This window comes from Neodiprion pinetum, chromosome 5 (genome assembly GCF_021155775.2).
Source record: "Neodiprion pinetum isolate iyNeoPine1 chromosome 5, iyNeoPine1.2, whole genome shotgun sequence".
In the NCBI taxonomy this organism is placed as follows: Eukaryota; Metazoa; Arthropoda; class Insecta; order Hymenoptera; family Diprionidae; genus Neodiprion; species Neodiprion pinetum.
In genome coordinates, this window is record NC_060236.1 from 6,274,203 (window position 1) to 6,296,678 (window position 22,476).

The 22,476-nt window shown below is 36.6% G+C and overlaps 1 protein-coding gene and 1 long non-coding RNA gene across 2 annotated transcripts in view; one reads left to right on the forward strand and one right to left on the reverse strand.

Annotated features, from left to right (window-relative positions):
• The first annotated feature begins 1,429 nt into the window (after positions 1–1,429).
• Positions 1,430–18,829, forward strand: LOC124220112 (uncharacterized). The gene is made up of 4 exons (XM_046628575.2): positions 1,430–1,757; positions 10,187–10,355; positions 12,812–13,071; positions 13,913–18,829. Exons 2-4 carry the CDS (start codon positions 10,188–10,190, stop codon positions 14,010–14,012), a joined length of 528 nt encoding a protein of 175 aa, XP_046484531.1. The 5' UTR covers positions 1,430–1,757; position 10,187; the 3' UTR covers positions 14,013–18,829.
• Positions 15,726–22,476, reverse strand: part of LOC124220114 (uncharacterized) — a 90,871-nt gene continuing 84,120 nt past the window's right edge. Inside the window, exon 2 of the long non-coding RNA XR_006883520.2 lies at positions 15,726–15,872. This is a non-coding gene — a long non-coding RNA (uncharacterized lncRNA). The remainder of the gene's footprint in view (positions 15,873–22,476) is intronic.

The window sequence follows — 22,476 nt, forward strand, 5'->3', positions numbered from 1 at the left end:
CCTAAGAATGAACGAAGCAGACGTGACCAGCGTGGGAAACTAGATTCATTCAGCACCAAGACTGTGCCGAAAAATACGCCTTACGCGTTACGAATTTCTTAACCGCGGGAAACTTGATAAACATGATCGTCGAGTTGTTGTCTTTTCAATTGAAATCAACCGACGCTCGATGCAAGCGCACAATTATCTGTCGGATTTTATTAATTTTTAAACACAGAAATAACCGAGGTCCGAAACATATATTAACAAAAGTGTTCGATGAACATTTTTTTTCTCAATCAATCTATCTAAGATAATTGAAAACCTTTCATTTACGACAGAAACCTGGACAACTCCGTAAGAAAATAATTATTGTATGAACGAAATTGGAATAAAAAAAAAAAAAAAAAAAAACAACTACTCTGCTTGAATAGTATAAATGAGTCGGTACTATCCCCCACCCCCACATTATAAACTAACTCAAAGACTGCACTTTCAGACCTCTCAAAATTACATACGACGATGGAGAATTTTAATGACGTTGAAAAAAAAATTTAAGTACGTATCGTAGCTGTCGGTTTTACTTGCATGGGATAGACTATACGATATACATGATGAAATGAAATGAAATGCGACTGCGATTTTTAATCATTCGAAATTCCTGAAGATTTTTTCTCGACCTGCGATAGTTCGTATCGATGATAACTATCGTCAAAACGGCATACGAAGCATACAATGTCGATATATGTGATACGAAAAGACGTGTCCTACAAGTCTTTTGTCCCGCATTTCAGCCACGCTTTGACGGTAAATAAAAAAAAAAAAAAAATATATATATATATATCTGTATTCGACGCGTGGAAGGAACTCGATAAGAACCCTGGATGGTAAAAATTTTTTATATAATTTTTCCAAGTTCAAGTTTAGTAGAAAATTGCGTTTATCTCGATAATAAAAACCATTTTACGTAGTATACGGTTGAATAAGCGTGCAAGGAAGAAAGAATAAAGACGGAAAAATTTTATTCGCTGCAGCAGTGCGGATAAACGGAGGAAAATTTTTTTCCACAAAATCATTACAAGGATGACGCCAATTCTCGGGACACGAAAGCGAGTAGTAAGGTTTAAAAAAAATAAAAAAAAAAAAGTTAATGAAAAAAAATTACGCACTCTCCGTGTAAAAACGTACAAGTTTCGCGTTACTCGTAATTACGTATACCTACATGTGTGAAAAAACCGTGATCATCAATTTATTCCCGATAATTCCGGCGATCGTCAATTCGGAAAAAATTGCGAGCCCTTCGTCTCTCGGAGAGCTTCACCCCGTCGCCATGTCTGCCGCCACCGGGGATGTTCCCCTGCGTGTCGGGGGGTGGTGGTGGAACGATGGAAGGGGATGAAGGTGTATCGACCGGAATGGAAACCCCGTAGACCGTCAGCGATGGCCTCAGTTCTCGCGGGACAAGCATCCTGACCAAAAGCGTCGTAGAGCCGAATCCGAGGACGACGCCGTGTCGCGAAATAAGAAAAACAAACTGATAAACAAGTTAAATAAGTTCAAAAAATAAATAACGTGTCAGCAGCCCTGCCGCAGATCGGCTTTCGAGCCGTGGTAAAATAAATACCGCCGAATCGGTTCGCGGCTTCTTTATCCTCGTCTGGACCGACGTCGATGAGACAGATTTGACCGTTGGACGAGAGTATCGCGGTTTTCGAGTTTGTCGTCACTGTGTCTGGACTAAGTTACTAACGGAATAGTAGAAGACCAAGGACCGGGAAGTGAGTATACACGCAACTTGTGCCTTATTTGCCCGTAGGAGAGACCCAGTTCAGCCAATCGCACCTGCTCATTTCCGTCTGTCTGACAATTAATTGACGCAAAGCACTGACGTAAGGATGGAAGGTTTTACCCAACGATAAGAGACGCGTCGAAACGTTTTACAGAACGACAAATCGCAGACTAGCGTGTGATCAATTGAGCAGTATAATTCGGTAAGGATCAGAGACCGGTGACGAATAACAGGAACCGATGAAGGGCGACAGAGAATTGATAAGTTTTCCTTTCTGGGTTCAATCGTAACCGTTTGCCTGTTTGTAACTTTTTCACGTCGTTATTATTCTCCACCGATTTGATATGACGCGATGAAAAAAAAAAAACTGCAGGGGTAAAAGTCAAGAACCTATGTCTAATAAGTATGAATATTGAGATTTTTAAGGAGAACATCTGATGAATGTCTTGTAACGAAAAAACGATCCTGATGTAGCTCAATTGATTGAACATATCGAAGCTGCTCGTTCGAATTGAATAAGAAATATAAAGAGAGGGTAAATAGCAGATGAATAACGAATGTGAATGATATTAATATTCTTTCTTAAAAGGAGGCTATAAAAAACAGCGGACGAAGTAGGCAAAGATTACCGAATGAGGATTAAAAAGAAAAAAGAAAAAAAAACCGTCGGTGTTCTCCACCTCGGCGGTAACTGCAATTGGCATTATAATCGCGACGCGTATGAAAGAAAGAAGCATAAAAGCTGAGTGAAAAGCTTCAATTAAAAACAACAGTCGTTTGAACGAGGCAAAAGCTCGCTACGGTACGAATAAGGCATCTCTCCATTAGCGATTCGCTAACCTTTTTTAATTGGGTCAGTGTACCGCGTTTGTCCAGGCCTTAAAAATCACGCCTTTCATCGAGCATCGCGAATTAAACGAGTTACAGCGTTTAGGACAGCGTAGGCGGGCGGTAAAGATCCCTCGGCAGTGGAACTCTACGGTTAAAGGTCACCGGATCGGGCGTCGCGACGCACAGGTGATACTCGCTATTTCGTCGTCACTGTATAGGCACACCGTGTGTGTGTGTGTCCACCACCTTATACGAAACCGTATGTACACGTAATGCCTTGGCTAATGCCGTCGCGTTGAGCAAAACACGTATGTGCCTGTATAATTTACCAGCCTCTTCGATTCCATCAGGGTACTGTCGTGTATCGGCTGCGTATCAGCTAACCGTTGCCTTTTCCACGCCGTTTACGACGAGAGTGAAACGGCTATTATCAACAAATGTTACGGTGACTTCGTCTTTTTTTTTTTTTTTGTAATTGCCATTTTTATCTCGATTGGATCTTTTTCCCCGAATGTTTGATTTTCTTCCTTAAAACATCGTCTAACGACGTTGCAAAGATACGTATTGTTTTTCACCAAGCGTACTCAAAATCATGGATCTGCCGCGCACATCGTACAGCCAAACTTTGCATGCTCAATTCTTATCTTCGAAGACCTAGCCAAACGTAAAAATCATAGCTAAGCAACTCTTGCCATCGATTTGTTTCACTTGGAATAAGTTTCAGCGATTTATCACCACTGGAGATGATCGTAAAGCCGAAATAAAACGCCAAGCGAGCTATCGGCGGCCATGTTGGTTTGATGAGAAATGAGAAACGCTGACGGCTTGAATCGTCGTTTTAAATCTTGCATGGGCGAAATCGCGTTGCGTGCAACTCAACAGCGCAGCGAATGAAAGAAGAATAAGAAGGAAAAAGAAGCATTGATTTAATGCACAAGCCTCGACGGGGTTCCTGGTATCTCCAGTCACTAAATCCCGCGAAATTTTCCACCTAGGGTTAACCACCCTTGGATACGTCCCTTCTTCGACTGCATATCGTGTGCATATTTACCCTTCGTGACTACGTGCACGTAGGTACGTGGATGCAGTAGGTATATTTTTCCGAACCACCCACGCTGCTTGCTTACGTGCGTGCTTTCTCCTTGTGTAAAATCGATTCCACACGACGATCTTGACGGTTGTAAACTTTCAGTAACTCAACGTCGCTTCTCAGACGACTTGAATCGGACGAGCATTTATCGAGATTACCAAACCGAAAATCCTTGGCGCTGATAATCGGAAGCAGAAGACTACCGGGATTTTTCAATTCCATCAGCCTTGACCTTGTTCTACGGAGGCGAGTTCTTATCGTTGAAACGAAAGTCTTACGATCGGAGTATAAAATTTCAAGGATTGCGTTTCAGCGAAAAAATAAGTTTCACCTTGCCTTGCATGATAATATGGACTTTGGTTTAATTTTACGCGTTATTAAACAGACACGCGAAAAGTGAATTGAGGTGGATATTTTTGGTCAGAGCGATCTTTACTCATGATTAGGTTATTCGGGGAAATTCAAAGAAACGAGCCACCTTTCAACTCGTGTCTTTTCTCTTCGGAGGGCGATCGCTTCCGCTTTTAAAGACACCGCGAGTTGTGCCGACGAGAAATCGGAGCTTTATTATATTGACAGTATCTTACAATGGGCCATTCGGAACCAGTTCACCCCGTATTTCCAGCCCTCTGCCAATATTTGGGTATATACAATACACCCAAGGGGTGGTTCTATTTGAGGCCTGGAATCCGCCTGTTGAATTTCAGTGTAAGACAGCGATTTGTTTCACAGTTGGCTGTCGTGTTCTCTATATGTATACTTTAATTGCGAGTCGAAAGTTAATTCACACAATCTGCGGCTACTCGTAAGAGGATTAGTTTGATTGACAAATTAACACAAGTCCCGGAACCCTATTTGTTTTTAAACAGCTATTTATTTCTTATAGTTATTCATATTTTTTTTTTTTTTTACATACATTTTACAAGTAAAAAAAGAAAACTGTTTTTACTCGATCTTCAATCGTCTCGATTCTGATTGACTTGGAAAAACCGTCACGTACTATCACTTAAAACATCGCTTCGGTAAATTATTAGTTAATTAACACCAAAGTACCTCAGCGTTTTTACGTACGCATAAAAAATGTGATTGATTAAAAAAAAAAAAAGGAAAGCACTTTGCGAAAAATCTTGCCAATCGAACATAACACTTGATAGAATTGATCGAATTACGAAATCTAAACCGACATTCATTAATCTGATCGTGACTAAAGTTGTTGGATTAAACTGAAACACAAAGTACCATAAATCGAATCAACTAAACAGGATTATTCGTCTGTCAAATAATTTCTTATTTTCAATATCCGCACACCAGCGAGCTTTGCCAAACGGGAAAAATTATCCAGACTGCTATAATTTTAATCGTCTCCCGAAAAAGCTCGACACATTCATTGCGCGGTTAAAAAATTCTTTTTTAAGGTTCAAGCTCGTTCATTGACGATCCGATTTCACTTAAAATTCGAATCTCCGCCTCTCCGGAAAGAAAAAATAAACGAATTTTCGCCAAAAATTAAGAAAAATTCAATAAAGTTTTATGTCCACCAACTTCATCGTGATCAGTGAGCTTGATCTTGCGACATAGTCGAAGTCAACTGATCCGGCCGAGCTTTAACAACATTTTAAATTTAGCGTCACCGTGATATCGGCAAGGAACAGATTCTACACCCTGCACCATTCTACGATCCGTCCATTGACACGGAAATTCTAACGTATACTTAGAAAGTATGCTTGTGTCGGGCGCATATCGGAGACGGAGACGACTACAGGGGAGGTTTATTGCTCGGAAAAGCATAAAGTGGAACACTGGCCTGGATTGCGGTGTCATGGCTTAATGTGCAACGAGCGCAGTTCTGTTCTTCGATTCGATCCGCAGTTCTCTTCCGCACCATCCCCGCCCATTTTCTCCATCAGCCATATCTCACTCACCCCTTCGCCTAGTTTCTAAGCTTTCGACCTTCTCGCATCCTGCGCGCCTGGCATATTTTTCTCACTCTCATCCCCGTCGCTCGGTGTACATTATCATACATACATATCCATATTCTCTTTGTCAATTTACTTGGAACTCGGCCAAGCATGTCCAAGTATATGCCCTCCTTCAACGACGTAGGATTGAATATCCGGCGATAAATTGTTACGATGCGTTGCATATTTTTTCATAACGGGTCATTTGGCGATTCCGCTTGTTGTAAAAAGACGACGAGTTCGTCATCGGCAACTCATTTTGCATCGTTGACAAACGCATCTCTTCGATTCCGCGAAATCAAAGATTATCCATACACTGCTTCGGTGTTTATTCGTATATACGATACAACGGTTCAATTTTCATCAAAGCCTTGTCCGAACAATCACGGATTCGACTGTGGATGCAATCACGTCAGATACGAGGCAAAAAAAAAAAAAAAGAAAAGAAGAAAGTCGTTCAAACAAAAGCGCAGTTGATGCAATCATCGATGAAGTTGAATTTCATCAAAATCACAAAGATATAATTTTAACCATCAATAAACACAATTTTCTTTTGCTCCGTGTATTAAAAATTAAAAATTTGTATATTTTTTAAGTAAATTCTGTATACAATGTTATCGTGATAAAATCAAAATATTTTACCGAATATTCATTTACGGTAAGATAATTGCTTGCAGCTTCTATTGATACTTGGAATGTATTGATTCGTTTTTTTTTTTTTTCATTCCAACGTTAAAATGACCCGAGGGTAAACTGGGAAAAAATCGTGCCCCGAAAATTCATCGCTCCGTTGTCAAGTTGGGGGTTGGTGATTTTACGCCGATCGAAACTTTCCGCCTTCGAATTGCGAGAGTGGGTCGCGGGTCGGAGAATTAATTGTGGACAATTGGAGCGGTGAGCCGAGGAAGGAATAAACATTCCCGACTACGGGGGTCCCTGCAGGTAGGGCAAAAACCGCGTTATGCAACGGACGTTTCGAAGTGGGTATACGTATAGTTCCTCGACAGCGTTCGATAGCCAACCGGGTTGCAGTGGTCGTCGGCCCCGTCGGCGTATCTAGGCCAACACCCTCTCTGCGCTCCTCCGCGCCCCAGCTCAACACGTTTTCAACCCCTGTCTGTCCAACCCCACACATATTATACACCGGAGCACAACAACCCCCGCAGCTCGCTTCGCCCGGCTATCCATGTCGAGGATGAATATCGCGATAGGCATCCTCCGCCGAGGTGAAAAACCACGTTTCGAATCGCCCGACGCTGAGGAAAATATCATTTTTTCTTTTCATTTCTTTTTCTTTTGACTTGACAGAAAATTTTAACGCAATAGATATTTAATATTGTTCGAATTTCAAGATAACGTGCTATACAATGAGAGAAATTTGTTATTTCCGGTCACCGCTCAGTCCTTAACTATTTTCATTCTTTTACCACAATCGACAAAATATACTCCTAGGTACAAAGTGTACTTTTCACAGTGTACGTGTACGAATATTTGGAACGATTTTAATTGACAATATTACACTATCTGGTTATTTCGACGTCATAAATTTTTTTGTTCGGTGAAGTATATTTTTCAGTTGAACAAGGCCTTGACGACATCGATTTATTGTTGCACTGTCGACGGGTCGGAAAATTGTTTGATCAATAACATTTTAATGGTCTTTAAATTCAAGTTGTAGGTATAGCCGATCATCTGTTTCGCGATACGAAAAACTCGCACAGTTTTCTCGGATGTATTTTATAACCGTCCGGTTATTACAGGTCAGGAGTAACGAACTAATTTATTATGTACCTGAGATTTCTATAGATATTAAACGAATGGAGGCAAAAAATTATAATTTCAGATTGTAGAATTTTAAAATGTAGAAAGTTGCGAAGTAGAAACGTGAAAACATATAACGCCAAAATATACAATCGCCACAGTTCTATATTTTTCCATACTTTAAAATTTATTTTGGCATTTCATGTGATTTATTTCAGTAAAATTATTACAGAATCAATATATTTTCAACAATTTTTCCATACTTATAAGCTTACGCTGGCGATTTTATATTGTCGTCTTAATTCTACGTTTCTTGCTTTTATAAACTTTATAGACTTTCTGTCTTTAAACGTTTTCAAGTGTCGGATTTGAGATTTAAAGAATTCGAAATTATGACCCTTTTATTGACTGGCCATTCGACTTTTTGACCTTCAAGCTTGATCGAAAACTCCGCCGACAAGGGCTTAAAGTTGAAACGATATTTGTTATGCTTTTCAAAATCACAACACAGTGAACTTCGTATTCAGAACTCGAAATCAGTGAAAACTTGATCGGTTGAAATTTCATATTCAAACTTCTCAAGACCTGTATATGTAGGTATAATGCAAATATCCATCTGTAAGACAATTCATAGAGAATTCACTTGCAGGGCAGGGTAAAAATCAACCGCTATCAATGAAAACTGACGAAACGATACATGTTCGAATTTCCATTTCCTGTAATAAAATTTTACCAAAAACTTACAATCACCGTAAAATTTTTTACAACCGAGCATTTGTATTTAAAATTCGGCCGATCATCCCTGTAACAATCGAATCAAACGAATGTGGTAAAAAAATCTGTAAATCACCGCTAAAAGCAACAAACATTTGAACGTAGTTGCAGTGGCCGAGAACACGTGGATAGACGGATTCGATATACCGACTAATAAGAGTTAAACACACACGGCGTTCCTCGTACAAAAGCATACGCAATGCGAAAGTCGTGGGAGTAACCCAAGGGATGAGTTTGGGTTCTGCGTACGTGGCTTACGAAGGGCATTGCGTCATCGAGCTTAAACGCGCCCACGTCAGTCCGAGGGAAAATAAAAGGAAAATAAATATTCTCCGTGTAAGGTAGCCCCGAAATACGTCGGTGCGGGGACAAAAGCCTAATTTTCACAAGGCTCAGCGGCTGCTGGGTAGGTGATTATCCTCTGCGAGCGGCGATTCAACGGTGAGAAGTTAATCAGTCACCGAGCTTAATCAGAGAGAGAGAGAGAGAGAGAGAGAGAGAGAAAAGGATATAGCAAAAAGTGAGAGAGAACAAAAGTAGGTTTAACGAGTGCTAAAACGAAGGAAAAAAAGAAAAAACACAGCCGGTGGCGCTGCGTTTCGCGCATTTCACCCTCGGGGTAAAGAAAAAAAAAAACGGTAGGATGCAGTGCAGTGTTGGGAGGAAATATTACGGCATGAAAAGAGTGGAATGAAAAAAGAAAAAAGAAAAAACGAGATTATATATACCTATGTGTAAATGTGTATCAAATAGTCGAAAACCCGAAGGCTCAAAATTCTAAAATGCAAGATTCCGAAATTTCGAGTAGGATAGAACAAAGTTCCGAAAGATAAAGTTTCAAAGAAAGATGAAAGTGGTGAAATTTCACCAAGCCAGAAATTCACAGACCTAAAAATCTTCGATCATTCGGAATTTCGATGTTTGACATTTGTTAATTTTCTCATTCTCGCACTCTCGGAACTTTGACTCGTCGGTTTTCAAACCATTCGAAACTTTGATGTTTCGTCAAAGATTGATTTCTTTACTCAAAATTTCGCCGCCAAAAAATTCAAAACTCGGCGCTTTCGGAACTTTTCAAATTAGAAATTTCAACCCAGCCCCATACAGAGATACGAAAGCTCTTCCAATTTCGAAGTAGGTTGTACGTCTTGCGTTTTCTCTCCTTTACTGCCTCCTCCTTAATATCTATATTTTTCTACTATTGAACCCCGTCTCTCGGCACTTCCGGTTTTATTATATATCTATTCGGCTATGCACCGCATACATGTATACCTAGCACGCAAAACCAATGCAGAGAACAAAACTATCGAAGCTTGTATATTGTGGAGTGTGCGGCGTATATAGAACTCAACGTTCTAGTTTCTGTATCGAACGCCCTGAGCTTTCAGCCTCAACTCTTGTCGAGCCTCGGCTATCGCGACCCTCTTACTTCGAGGCTTTTCTCAAGCTCGGTTATAGGGTTGCACACAATGTCTGCGAGACGGTACTGCGTATTTCCTTGTATACGTCGCTGTGTATATCCTCGATGCGAAGGACAAGTTGGAAACTCGTTTCGCAAGCTGCGCGGCATTGCAAGCCACGAAATATCCAAGTTTAAATATACTCTCGACGAATACTTACGGATACAAAATTTCACTGAACAAACATTTAAAAAGAAAAGCTCAGTGTCAAAATTAACACGATGGAAAAGATCGTCTTTCATCCGTTATGAACGAAAATTCGTTCGAAGCAGGTAGTACAAAATCAGTTTCTACATCAATAAAAAATATGTCGTATTTAAAATCGTTTGTTCAAAACTCGATTTAATTATTCACGTAGTTGTATCGAATTTCATGAAAATTCTAGTGTTCCAAAAACGGACCTGAATATATCTTGCTATGATAAATGGTTAGAGATTTATTTCGAGGAAGAGGAAATTGGCTGATGTCTAGAATTCATCCATTGACAATTAACCTTGTATCGTTTTCCTGCGGACTGACACCGATTGTCTTTTTGTGCTTTCAGAATGATAACGGCATTGCCAGTGCCCTCGGTAAAGGTTTTCCACAAAACGTACTACCAAGAAAAATGCCCACGCATAGGAAGTAGCCAACCCGGAAGTCCCCTGACGGAAAGCGAAGCGGTTTTGGCCCTCCTCGACAAGGAACCGCCGGAATATTATTTCTGCGGAAAGGTGAGCGTGCAAGGTTTATCTAATATTCTAATCCATTCCATGTATTTGCTCTTTCATTCGCGTGAGCTGACGATCAGAGGAATTCCAACGAATCTTGATCGTAGGCAAAAAATAGTTTGCAATTTTCTTTCCTTTCATACAGTTATGTGGATATAAGCGTGAATCGAACATTTGACTTTGAATTTTATCAGCCCGTCAATAGATGATTCGAAAAATTGCTAACTGCTGAGAAAGGAGAGAAAAAAAAACTTGTAAATTACAACATTCGATTTTGTCCTAAAGGCCTCGAATCCTTTTCATTCGATTTTTTTTTTTTTTTTTCTTTCAATAAGTAAGGTATTTTCAAAAAAAGAAATTCTGCCATCATTGGCGATGTTTCTAGCTTTTCCATTCCGTATAAGAAGAAAAAGTATGGCTACAATTACAGAACTGAAAACCACCTGACAGCTAAGCAATTGCAGCGAGTAAAATTTCAGCTTCTTACTATCTTACCGCTCTCTTTTTCCCGTGCATAATTCATCCGTTTGTACGAAAATACTCTATCGTGAAGGACTATCAGAAGTTCTCCTATAATCCATGAACGTTGTTTTCTAAATTCAGAAATAATAGCTGGCTATTTATAACCTCCACTTCTCAAGGTTATTTATCATCCACCGATCTGCACCGAGTGCCTGAAATTATTATACCTGGCCGATTACGTACTACGTAAAAAAACAAAGCTTTACAGTCACGGATGATAATTAATTCAAGTGACCGTACGTATGGGTGGGCTGTCTTAATTTGTAAGCGTATAAGAAAATTCTAGCGGACGGTATTTAACGAGTCAGGAAAAAGCGTAGAATTCCTCGATCCGCGGGAATCAATTTGTCGACGAAACATTACATCGCACAGCTAGTAAAGCAGGTGTTCCCGAACTGTATGGAAGCCCCGAAAGAGCGACGACTTACAAAGTACAACTTAGTAAATCACAAAACTCTGTGTTCGTACTTTAGAAACGAACGGGGCTTCGCATCTGCATGTGCGAGTCAAACTGTTGAGCGTTGTTCATTCGATTCAATTATTAGCCGTATTTTTCCGGTCTAGTTAAACTATCGACTGTCTAAGTAGTTTGGTTGGCCAAGAATCGAGATTATTTATTAATTTTATTTATGAAATTATCATATTCGCGAGCTACGAATTGATCTGGTAAAAAGGTTGGAGACATGCTAGTATCATAAAAAAAAGCTTGGATCATCAACGCTTCGTTCCACATCGCTGAAATTGTTGATAAACTAGTAGATTTGTTCAATTCACTCCGTGATGGTTTATTTTATTGAGATTATTTTTTACAGAGTCACTAAAAAAGATTTTCCGCTATTTTTTTTCTATTCAGCAATCAATTTGACGTTGTCAGTTATCGATTATACTCGATATTAGAGCTTTTTTTCATTAATCCGGTATATTCGATTTTTTATTCTTTGTTCTTAAAAAAATCTTGATATAACGTACAAACATTCAAATATCTGGACAAATACTGAACGTAAAATTGACGCAGAGTATAGATTGTTGGCAAAACCGAACTACTTGACATTGATATTCTTAAACATTCGAAATAAATGATAACCGATCGCTCAGTTCACATTCGAACCCAGTAAAACAAAAATCGATGAAACAGCTGTCAACTTCTGAATTGTGAATCATAAAAGTGCATGAAGATTCGAAGTATGACAGGGTTGAAAAATGACCGCCGGTCTACACGCTCGGAAAATTAATGTAAGTGAGTTTCTTCACAGCTGTATCGAGAATTTCAACACACTTGGGAACAATCCGAAAACACATATTCCACTCCCTTCTCACTTGGTGCGTGGGCATGGATACACCTATTCTCACGAAACTGATGCGTCATGCACGCTATTAAAACCATCTCAAAGTATCGATCAGACGAAACGGCTGAGATATATGTATGTAAAATTTATACGCGTATCAAAGTAACTACGCAGCGAATTTCGTCGTGACGTCGCGTGTGCTTTTAATTTTGTATCCACGATTTATAAGGGATGAAACGAAGCGAAGGACGTCGGTATTTTGTATTTTCTTACGCTCCCATAATGGAAAAAGAAGATAACGCACAAGACTGATCAAAAATAGATTTAAGATTTGTGCTCCATTCGAATCTCAAGTTTCAAACTTGAATCTAGCAAATTCTGGTAATATTTGAAATCAATACATTACAGGTTGTGACATAATTCACGAGTTTGGGATTCGAGTGATCATAGTTGAACGAACTATAAGCTGAGAAAAAATAATTACAACGTTCATTTTGGTTTAAGAATTCTCAGTAAAATCAATCGACGAACCGGTCGATATTCAAGCTGATAAAGCTTTTGTCTTCTAATCGAATAAAAAAAGCCACACGGGGCTTTGGAAACATTCTTTTCTCATCGCCGCCCCGACATTGAACGAAGTGTGAATTTCAGGTGAATTCTCTCCACGTTGTCGTCGGTTCTCTTTTGCTCGGAGCCGTCGTCCTGGTCGTCGGTCTCGTCCAGCTTGCGCCTGGAGCAGAAGCAGCGCAGAATTCGGCGGCCCTTATAGCAGCGGGCTGCGGCCTTTTGGTCGTTGGAGTGCTTTTGGCACCCCTCAGAGCGTTGTGCATAAGGCGGCAGAAGGCCGCCCACAAAGACGGTGCGCATCAACGCAGCGTTACCAGTATAGACATGCTCTTGGCACAGCATAGGTGAGAGAAATGAATTTGAAAATTGAAACCTTAGATATCGATGCCTTGATTTCACATTACTTCAAAATTTTTGAAAACCTACTACACTGAGAGAAATTTTTATTTCCGCTTACCGCTCAGTCCTTGACTATTTTCATTCTTTTACCACGATCGAAAAATATACTTCTAGGTAGAAAATGAAAATTAGTTTTATAGCTGTTACCGGAAAGCCTGGTATCCGTTGCTATTCTTTCTCGTTACGATCACTGTTACTATATTATAGTTACGAAAAATTACGAATTGACGTTAAAGCTTTGCTAACTAAAAAAGTAGAGCAAACCTCAAAAACTGATTTTGCGTCGCAATAACCAAAAAAAGAACGACGATAGCGCAAAATGTTTAGGCGTACCTCGTTTTTCCTAATTCCAACAATATTCAAACAGTTTTTTTTAACTATACCTATTTTACCAAATTTTTCTAGTTACTGTAACAAATGAAATTTTTCTCAGTGCAAATCGGTTCGATTTCACTCTACGATATCTAATTTTATTCAGAAGCCTGCCTCGCGTTAAGATTAATAAAAATTGTCGATTTGTGTTGAAGAAATTTTTTTCAATCAAGGCAATTCTTTCTCTTCGTGAGTCGATTTCAACGACGTTTGATTTTTTTTTTTTTCTTCGTATTAAAATTCTGTCGAGCAAAAACTCGCACGTTATGACGATTGCTGCTAATTTTATCATCAAAGTATAACGAAAATGATTTATCGAGGTTTTGAACTCGCTTATCGATTTCCATCGAGCTCGACGCGAGGAACTTGGCGTAACTGCGCTATAAACACGTGGGATAAATAATTTTTCAACAGAGATTTCACGGTCCTGATGCCCGACGAGCTGGAAGATCTGGTTGGCCGACCGACCGCTGCTTTGGAGAGCAAAATTCGTAAGCAGGGTCACAACACCTAGGCCTCGGTAACGCCGTCGGACGGTTCACCTGGAAGCGAAACACCCTCATCCCCGCAACAGCCGAAATCACCACCGAAAATTAACCACCATATCGTTAACGCGACGAATTACACGCACTCGCACAACATGCGTAAGCACAGCCTCGTCTAGATACTGGACGTTCATCCACCCACCCTCCACATATTATACGGCCGATCGTCGATGTAAGTCCCAATGTAAATTGCCCGCCTAAGCATGTCATCGTCAAAAAATCACGCTGTCGCGAACTTTCTCATTAAATTTTGTAATTTTGTTATTTATTTTTATCTACTTTTTCTTACCTACTTCCTTTTTTATTCACACTTTTATTTATTTGTTTATTTTTTTTTTCTCTCTCTTCCGATTTTCTTCGCAACTGTTTTTCTTTTGAGCTCGGTACAACAATTTTTGTCAGCGAGCATTGAAATTGATATACATATTATGTGCATAAAATCGTTAAAGATGTGATTATGTTGATGACGAAAAAAAAAATTTGACTCTTTGATCGATGATTGTGTTGATATTGAAAAAAAAAAAAAATGGAATGAAATTGTAAAGATTTGTATATTCCTTTTCTTTCTAGTGTTTTCTGTCTTTTTTTAATTCGTGAATAATCCCCTGTACCGAGTTTGAATTACAGCATATTATTAATATATAACAATAGACAATTGTGAATGTATAGAATAACATTATGTATAAGATATCATGAATTTTAGCGATTAAACGTTTTTTCTATATCATTCTAAAAGAAATGAATTCGGTAGGTATATGCACATAGGTATATATATATACCTATATACAGACATGTAGGGTAGACCCAAAACAACGAGACTGATTTGAAACGTGAATGAAATTCGAACGTGTTGACCGATTTTCGAAAACTTTATTTTTCTTGAAACTAGAAAAATGAATCATTCATGTCGCGTTTGAAAATCTGAAAAATTTTTATTCACTGCTGAGATGCACGCTCTTGAAAATCGGCTTTTGAAATAATCGCTGGGAGACGGAAAAAAAATAATAACATTAAATAATGTTCAATTTCATACGGATATTGAGTTCAACATTCTCTGATATTATTTTTTCTTTTTTCAGTCCCCAAGCGATTTTTTCAAAACGTGATATCCAAACGCGAAATAAAAGATTCGTTCTTCTACTTTCGAGGAAAAGAAAGTTCGCGAAAATCGGTCAAAGCGTTTGGATTTTATTCACGTTTCAAATCGGTCCCGTGTTCTTGACCCACCCTGTACATAGGTGCGTATATTGCGAGCAGCTGTTGTGAGAATACAGCAAATGGATGAATTTTAAATGTCGGCGATTAGAAGATAACGTGAATGACGTGATTAAAAGTAGGTACAGGTATAATAACACATCAGATATATACAAAGTCACACACGTAACAAACGTAAATACGTTCATACATATAATATAGCTTTTGTTACATGCGTAGGGTGAGAATGAATGAGAAAGTAAATAAGTAAGCCAACGGTGTTACACGTATGACAAAAAAAAAACAAAAAAATGAAAAAAAATATATAAATAAAAAAAGAGGAAGACAAAAAATTTCCATACGCAACCGCGTATAAAGAGACGTCGTCGGTTTGATTATCGTAGGTCATGTATAAAAATACATAAGTCAGGCTCACCTCTCTCCGTAGGGAAATTAAATATGGAGGATAAGAATTTTTCGTTAAAGTATATAAATATCTCAAGTAATTTTGCATCGTGCTTAAATATTTTGTAAATCTTATTTACATTATATATATATACGTACCTGTATAACATGTAATATTGTCGTTGTGTGAAATTGCTGGTCAATTTCGTGTTACCCTTACCCCATTAGCACTGAAAACAAACAAAAAATAAAAAGGTTAATCATTCTACCTTCCATTCGAACGGAATATATGATTAATCTGTATTATTTCGCTTATATGCGTAACTCGATATTATACCTCCTATATATTTATATTTTTAGCTTCAATATTTTCTAATTTCTTTGTTTTTTATACAATTAATCAAACTTGCCTTGCGCGCCCCTTAATAATTATACGATGTCCAAGTGAGGTTGAAATTATATTACGTATAGAACGCATAATTCTAACTACGAACAGAAGATGAAAAAAAAAAAAAAGAAAAAAAGAAAAAAAAAACTTCCTCCACATTTATAAAAGTCGAGAGAAATATTTCATTAGTTGGATTGAATTCGCATGACTGTCCAAGTTATGCACGTAACGTGTTATACAATGCAATGACATATGCGCACATAATACATATGTTATCGCTCTACATGTCTGTCTGTCGCTATTATCGAAAGAAAGAATTAGTCTACTTAATAAGAATTTGAAAATAGAAAAAAAAAAAAAAGTTGAGAAAAAAAAAACTAAAAAGGACATCAGACATCTTTCCAAAAAAAAATGTGTAAGAAAAATATGAACGATAAAAAAGATGTTGAAAAATCCTTACCAAAAGTATATTCAAAAGTTGAAATTTCGGATTGGCCAAACTGAGCTGCCAAAGAAAAAAAAAATAATAAGGAAAAACAAGTAAATAAAAAGAATAAACAAATTTTTCGAGTAAAAAGGAAGAACAAAAAAAAACAAAAAAATCAGTACCATGCTACGAAATTATTGTAACATCATTAACAGCCTAGTGTATAATCAACAATTTGGAAAAGTTTGTAAATAAAACGATTAAGGTTCTTTGTCGTTCTACAACGATTACAAAACTAATATAAATCAAATTGAATTCGAAACAATTTGAAGAATTGAAAAATATGATTAATACGAGAAATTCAAAATTTAATCATCTTTGACTGATGAATAAAGAATTCGTTCAAATCGGTATACCAAAAAAAATTGAATCAGTTTTAATAAATTGATACTGAAACTTGATGAAAGTATTATCATTGTCACGTAATATTATTGTCAAATAATCAACCTATCAAAAATTAACGTATTATGTATGTATATAAGAAAAGAAAAGGGAAACAATTGAGAAAAACAAAAAAAAAAAAAGAAGAAATAAATTAAACGCTGGTGTCGTTTTAATCTAGTTCATACGAATACGTGATTATTTTAAAGAGAAATGTGATAAAACGCCTATTAAAGTTATTATTGTTATTATTACCATAGTTTTTGTTGTTAGTATTATTGTAATTACACGCTTACGCCGATATTATCGTTATCGTTGCTTATTATTATCCGTTAGAAGTGCGAATTCTTTGAAAAATTTGGTAAGTTTCTGATTTTTGCTTGCCTTTTGTCTCTATTTAATGAGTCGAAATTTCGTTATTCAAACCACCTATTCACACTGTGAAGTTTGATCGAAAAATATCGAAGGAGACATAATCAAAGAATACAAAGTCTAATAGCTTCAGATTCAAATATCAACGGATGTAAGTTTGAACAATAATTTTTCCTGAATAAATAACCTCGTGATGAGAAAAAAGAAATGAACGTATAAGAAAAAATACGCAATAAATGAAGAGAATTTGAGGAATAAAATTACTTATCAAATTTTGGAACCGTTGATTATAAACATTTTAACGCCACGTATAAATTGCACGCCATGTATTCGAGTACGTGCGTTACATGTGTTGGATCAATTTTCAAAAATTGCAATAATACAAGCATATAGAAACATAACGAGGAAGCGAAAATCGGTGACAATGAATTTCCGCACACGACGCGTTGCAGGATGAAAAAAACACATAGAGAAAGAAGCAAGTTATCCATGATGCTTCGAAAATGAAACATAAGTTCAATGTTAGTCGTAAACTCTAACTATACGTATATTCCTATATAATGCAGATACAATAGCTGATAAAAATTTCAACCGAAATATCTGTTCGTACATGCTTACATAGTTAAATTACTATCATTGCGTTACACGATGAGAAAAAAATTCTGGCCACATTGCTGATTGATCTTTACCTAAATATATATTATACACGGTATAACTTAACTTTGAAGGATTGAAAAAATCAATCATGTGTTTGCCTTAATCGTTGAAGGGGAATGAAATAGAGAGAGAAATAAATTAAAAAAAAAAAAAACACAGAAATAAATTTGCTAGTCTCGTTATCTGTTGAGCTTTCTTATTAGAGAAAGAGTTGAAAATTAAAAAACAGAACGAGAATAGAAGTATAAGTAAAATTCAAAGTGTAACGCAACGCAATGAAAGAAATCACCCGCCACACTGTTGTTCCGCCAGGAAATAAGAAATATTTTTTTATCGTCAGATTAGTTACTCGATGCGTTACGGTACAAAGAGGCGAAAAGATAAACATAAAAATGAAGAGGAAAAAAATGATAAAAAAATTGAAACCGTCGAATGGAGTATTTAATTGATTTAAAGTTTAAGCATATGAATTTCAAAAGATGTACACTATAACACAGTATACATATATTGTAATATTAAATATATCAGAGTAATCATCAATCGTAGAAATCTCTTTTCGAAGATTTTGTTTCACACAATACGATATTAAAACGTAACAGCGTATTGAACGTATGAAAACATATGCGCAGAAGATAAATACGATTAGTATAATTATACCGATATGCCATATATTTACCATACGAGAGAAATTTTCACGTTGGCTATAACAAGTATATAAGTATAATTATAACACGTATGATAACACACCTAAATGCAGAAGCCTTTGACAAACATATAATATACATACTTATAAATGAAAATGTGAGAGAGATAATTATTAGTATTAAAAATAAAAATAATAATAACATTGTAATAGATGAATCATACATAGCTTAATAAAATTGAAAAAGAAAAAGAAACAACCATCCCAAGGTACAGGCATACTCTTTGCGTACATCGTGTAATTTAATTATTAATAACAATATTAATATAGTATAATAAGTATATAACGTCATTCAGCGCACACATTTACCTTGTAAAACGGTACTTATGACGGTGTTCTATGAAACGGGAATTTTTCAAACAATAAAAAAAATGCCAAGGCGGGATTTTTTTGTTTCCTTGATTATTCTTTCAATTTACAAACAAATCTAAGCTTGTGTAGGCTTCGTCGCTGATTGAAAAAATTCACACGTAGGTAGGCGTATGATTTACGAAGAGTTTTTGGTTGGGTTGCGGTATCGGTTGGGTCGGATCGATTTATCGGAAATTACCAAGGTGTAAATTCGTCGTACGCTCGAGTTAACGTTATTGCTTACCACCTACATGCACACCGACATTTTTCATCCATTACACGTTGTAGTTGTGGTGAATTTGGAATATCTGGCGGGGGACCAAAATCAATTCGATATATTTATACAAGTGTGTACATCGATATCGTCACATCAGGACATTGTACATACGTGCATTGCGTAATACACGCTGCCGGTAAAAAAAAAATGCTGTATAGAATCGCGTGCAGGCGTTGTAAATTACATTTTATTCACTTACAAGTCGTTTGAAACAAACGATTTTAATCCTCATGGAACACCATCATACCTTCCGAGCCATGTACATATACATGATATGTTATACATATAATGGATAAGAATAAAAATTGAGAGTTTTTAATGCCAAATGATGTAGTAATTGGAGAGAGAGAGAGAGAGAGAGAATGAGAGAAAAAACGAAGAAAAATCATGATACAGAATCAAAAAATATATATATATAAATGAAAAAATAAAAAATGATGATCCCACATTGCGATATGCAGTAACTGTTATAGTTGCGAATTTTGTATAGAAAAATATCAAGCTATTGAACAGGAAGGAAAATTCGATCAAAGTAAAATTCCACCGAAAATCCTATAGTTTTTTTTTTTTTTTTCAAACCTCGGATTCAACAAACCACAACGCAAACACATTAATCCCGTTCGACGAGAACTGCAATTCGGTGTAAAATAGTTTCATTGAATCTTTTCTTCAATTTTCGAGATTTTATAACTAATATCAGGAGAGAAAAATCAGCCAATTTTATGACGTTGCTAAAATTGTACTAAGACACTCGATATTAAATACTGCATCGTACATTGAATGCATGGAATGAAAATGAGGATGAAAATATTCATGATAATCCGTCTTTAAAATATTATACTTGAAAAATGTAAAACTGTGTATAAAACACTTTAATTTTACTATCTCTGGAATCAAATAATTACTGTACAAGTGATTCGTTGAAAGAGATAAATTTATTGGAAACATTTGTAGGTACTTAATGATACGCGTCATTTCGTGATGCCTTGATATGCGAGAAACTTAATAATTCGAATCAAAAGATGTTTTAGTACATAATATAATCGGTTCGATTCTTCTGGATACTTCTGGATCGATCTCTGAATTTCTAACATGAAATTACGTGTGTATTTACATGGTGTGGTTACAACCTAAAAATTGTGACGAAAATACACGCATGAATATCATATACCATAAATTATGCATACGTGATTGAATAAATAAATGAATATATAATTAATATAATAATTACTCAAAGTGATTATAAAAAGGAATTGATCATGGTAAATTACGATAAATTTTCCAAAATTATAGATAAAAGTCTTCGATTTCAATTCGAGTATTAAATATTAATTATTGTACGTATGTGTATGAATGAAAATAACAATTTTTTCTCTCAATTGAAATTCGGTCAAGAAACTTTGTCGGTATAATTACACCATATATGTTATACGACAGTTATACCGATATGTGAATTATTATTATCTTATACTATAATATCGTGCATTTGGCAATTCATTGGATTTAAAGAAAAAAAAGATGCAAAAATGATGAAATTGAACAAGATTGAAAAAGAAGAAAAGCTCGATAATTCGTCGCTTTATATTATGTTTTTTTTTTTCCCGTATATTTTGTAACCCGTTATTATAATATAATAAATAAATATACTATACATATACTACATATATTATACATATATAAATAAAAAGTGTCATGAAAATGGCGTTTTCATTTTTATTTAAAACCGAAAACATTTATCTATGGTAAATTTAATCATAGAATTTATATTGAATCAACGTCACGAATAGAGAAAAATAAAAGCAAAATGAAAAAACAATGAAGAGCAAAAAAAAAAAAAAAACAAACTATTCTCAGCCAGTATATTATTCTCGCGATATTTGTTTCAACAGCTGATCTCCGCATTTGTCAAAATTTCCTGTCTGATTATCAACGATTTTATATAATCGTTAAATAACACACGGAAAAAGTAGCATAAAAAGTGAAAAATAACCGTAAATCTTGTAAACAATGTCAGATTCAACGAGGACGAAAACTTCGATTAGATGTTAACGAATCCGTTTTCCATGCCCCCCTCCAAGCCTAAATTCTGGTATGAAAAATCGATCTCCTTGATCACCTCCGCTATGTCTGAAACACTTCTCTACCCTTGACACAGCCTTTTGACAGGGACGGATTATTCAGCCGGCGGTGAAGAGACTCCCTTGGCGATATTCCGACCGCTCCACTTCACCCTGGCCTTCTATGACTTTGTTTAAAATCGAGTGAGTTGTGAAATATATAACATATGCATCACCGTTTTTTCCACAACACAATAAGACTGCAGGCTTTGTTCGTGGTTAGAAAATAATAATAAAAGTCCCGATAAAGATAAGAGAGCTTTAAAAGCTCAATACTCACTCACTCGAGAGACACGAAGGCTTTCAGCCGGGGTTTTTTTTTTTTTCTTTCTTTTTCTTCTTCTCCTTTCTATTATCCACCATCTCGATATCAATTTTTGTCTTTTATACGGTGAAAATTTTCAACGTATTTTCTTGTACCGCTTTACTCGCAGGTTCAAGAGGCAGAAATTGCGCCATATCATGCAGGTATATTTGAAAGTATTCGAGGATCGCACGCAAGACTCCGTTTTACCTTCTTCTTTAATCAACGATGCTAAGAAATTCGTACGAGGATATTTAACCCCGAGAAATCTAATCAAATGTTTACGATTCACGTTCACTCATCACCGTTTGGCGCCGTAGCCCTGTTACTGTCCCTGTCCACGTGGCTCTGCGTTTGTCGTTGGTGCTTCAAGTACGATATGAAAGATCAGGAGGTGATTGACGACTCGTTAAAATCATTTTTACCCACTGCGGTGTAATCGCAAAAATACGATACACAACGGTTACTAACTCTGAAATGTTTGTTTTTTTCTTCTAGATTGTGTACCACCTGATCATGTACTTCTTCGTAATAACCTTGTTAAACATGTTGTTCCTCGGTCATCTGCAATTTAGTTGTGACAAGCCGGTTGTAATTGATTCGCTTACTTCTCGGTGAAAAAAAAAAAAAATTACGAACATTCAATAAAGCCGATGCAACGTACGAGACTGAAAATGTCATCGTTTCACTCGTATCAGAAGCGATAAAAGTATTCGTTCAAAATATAATCCACTCAATTACCCGGATTAATAAGAATTCGAGCGTTTGAATCCTCCCGCGCTTATTTGAATTCAAAT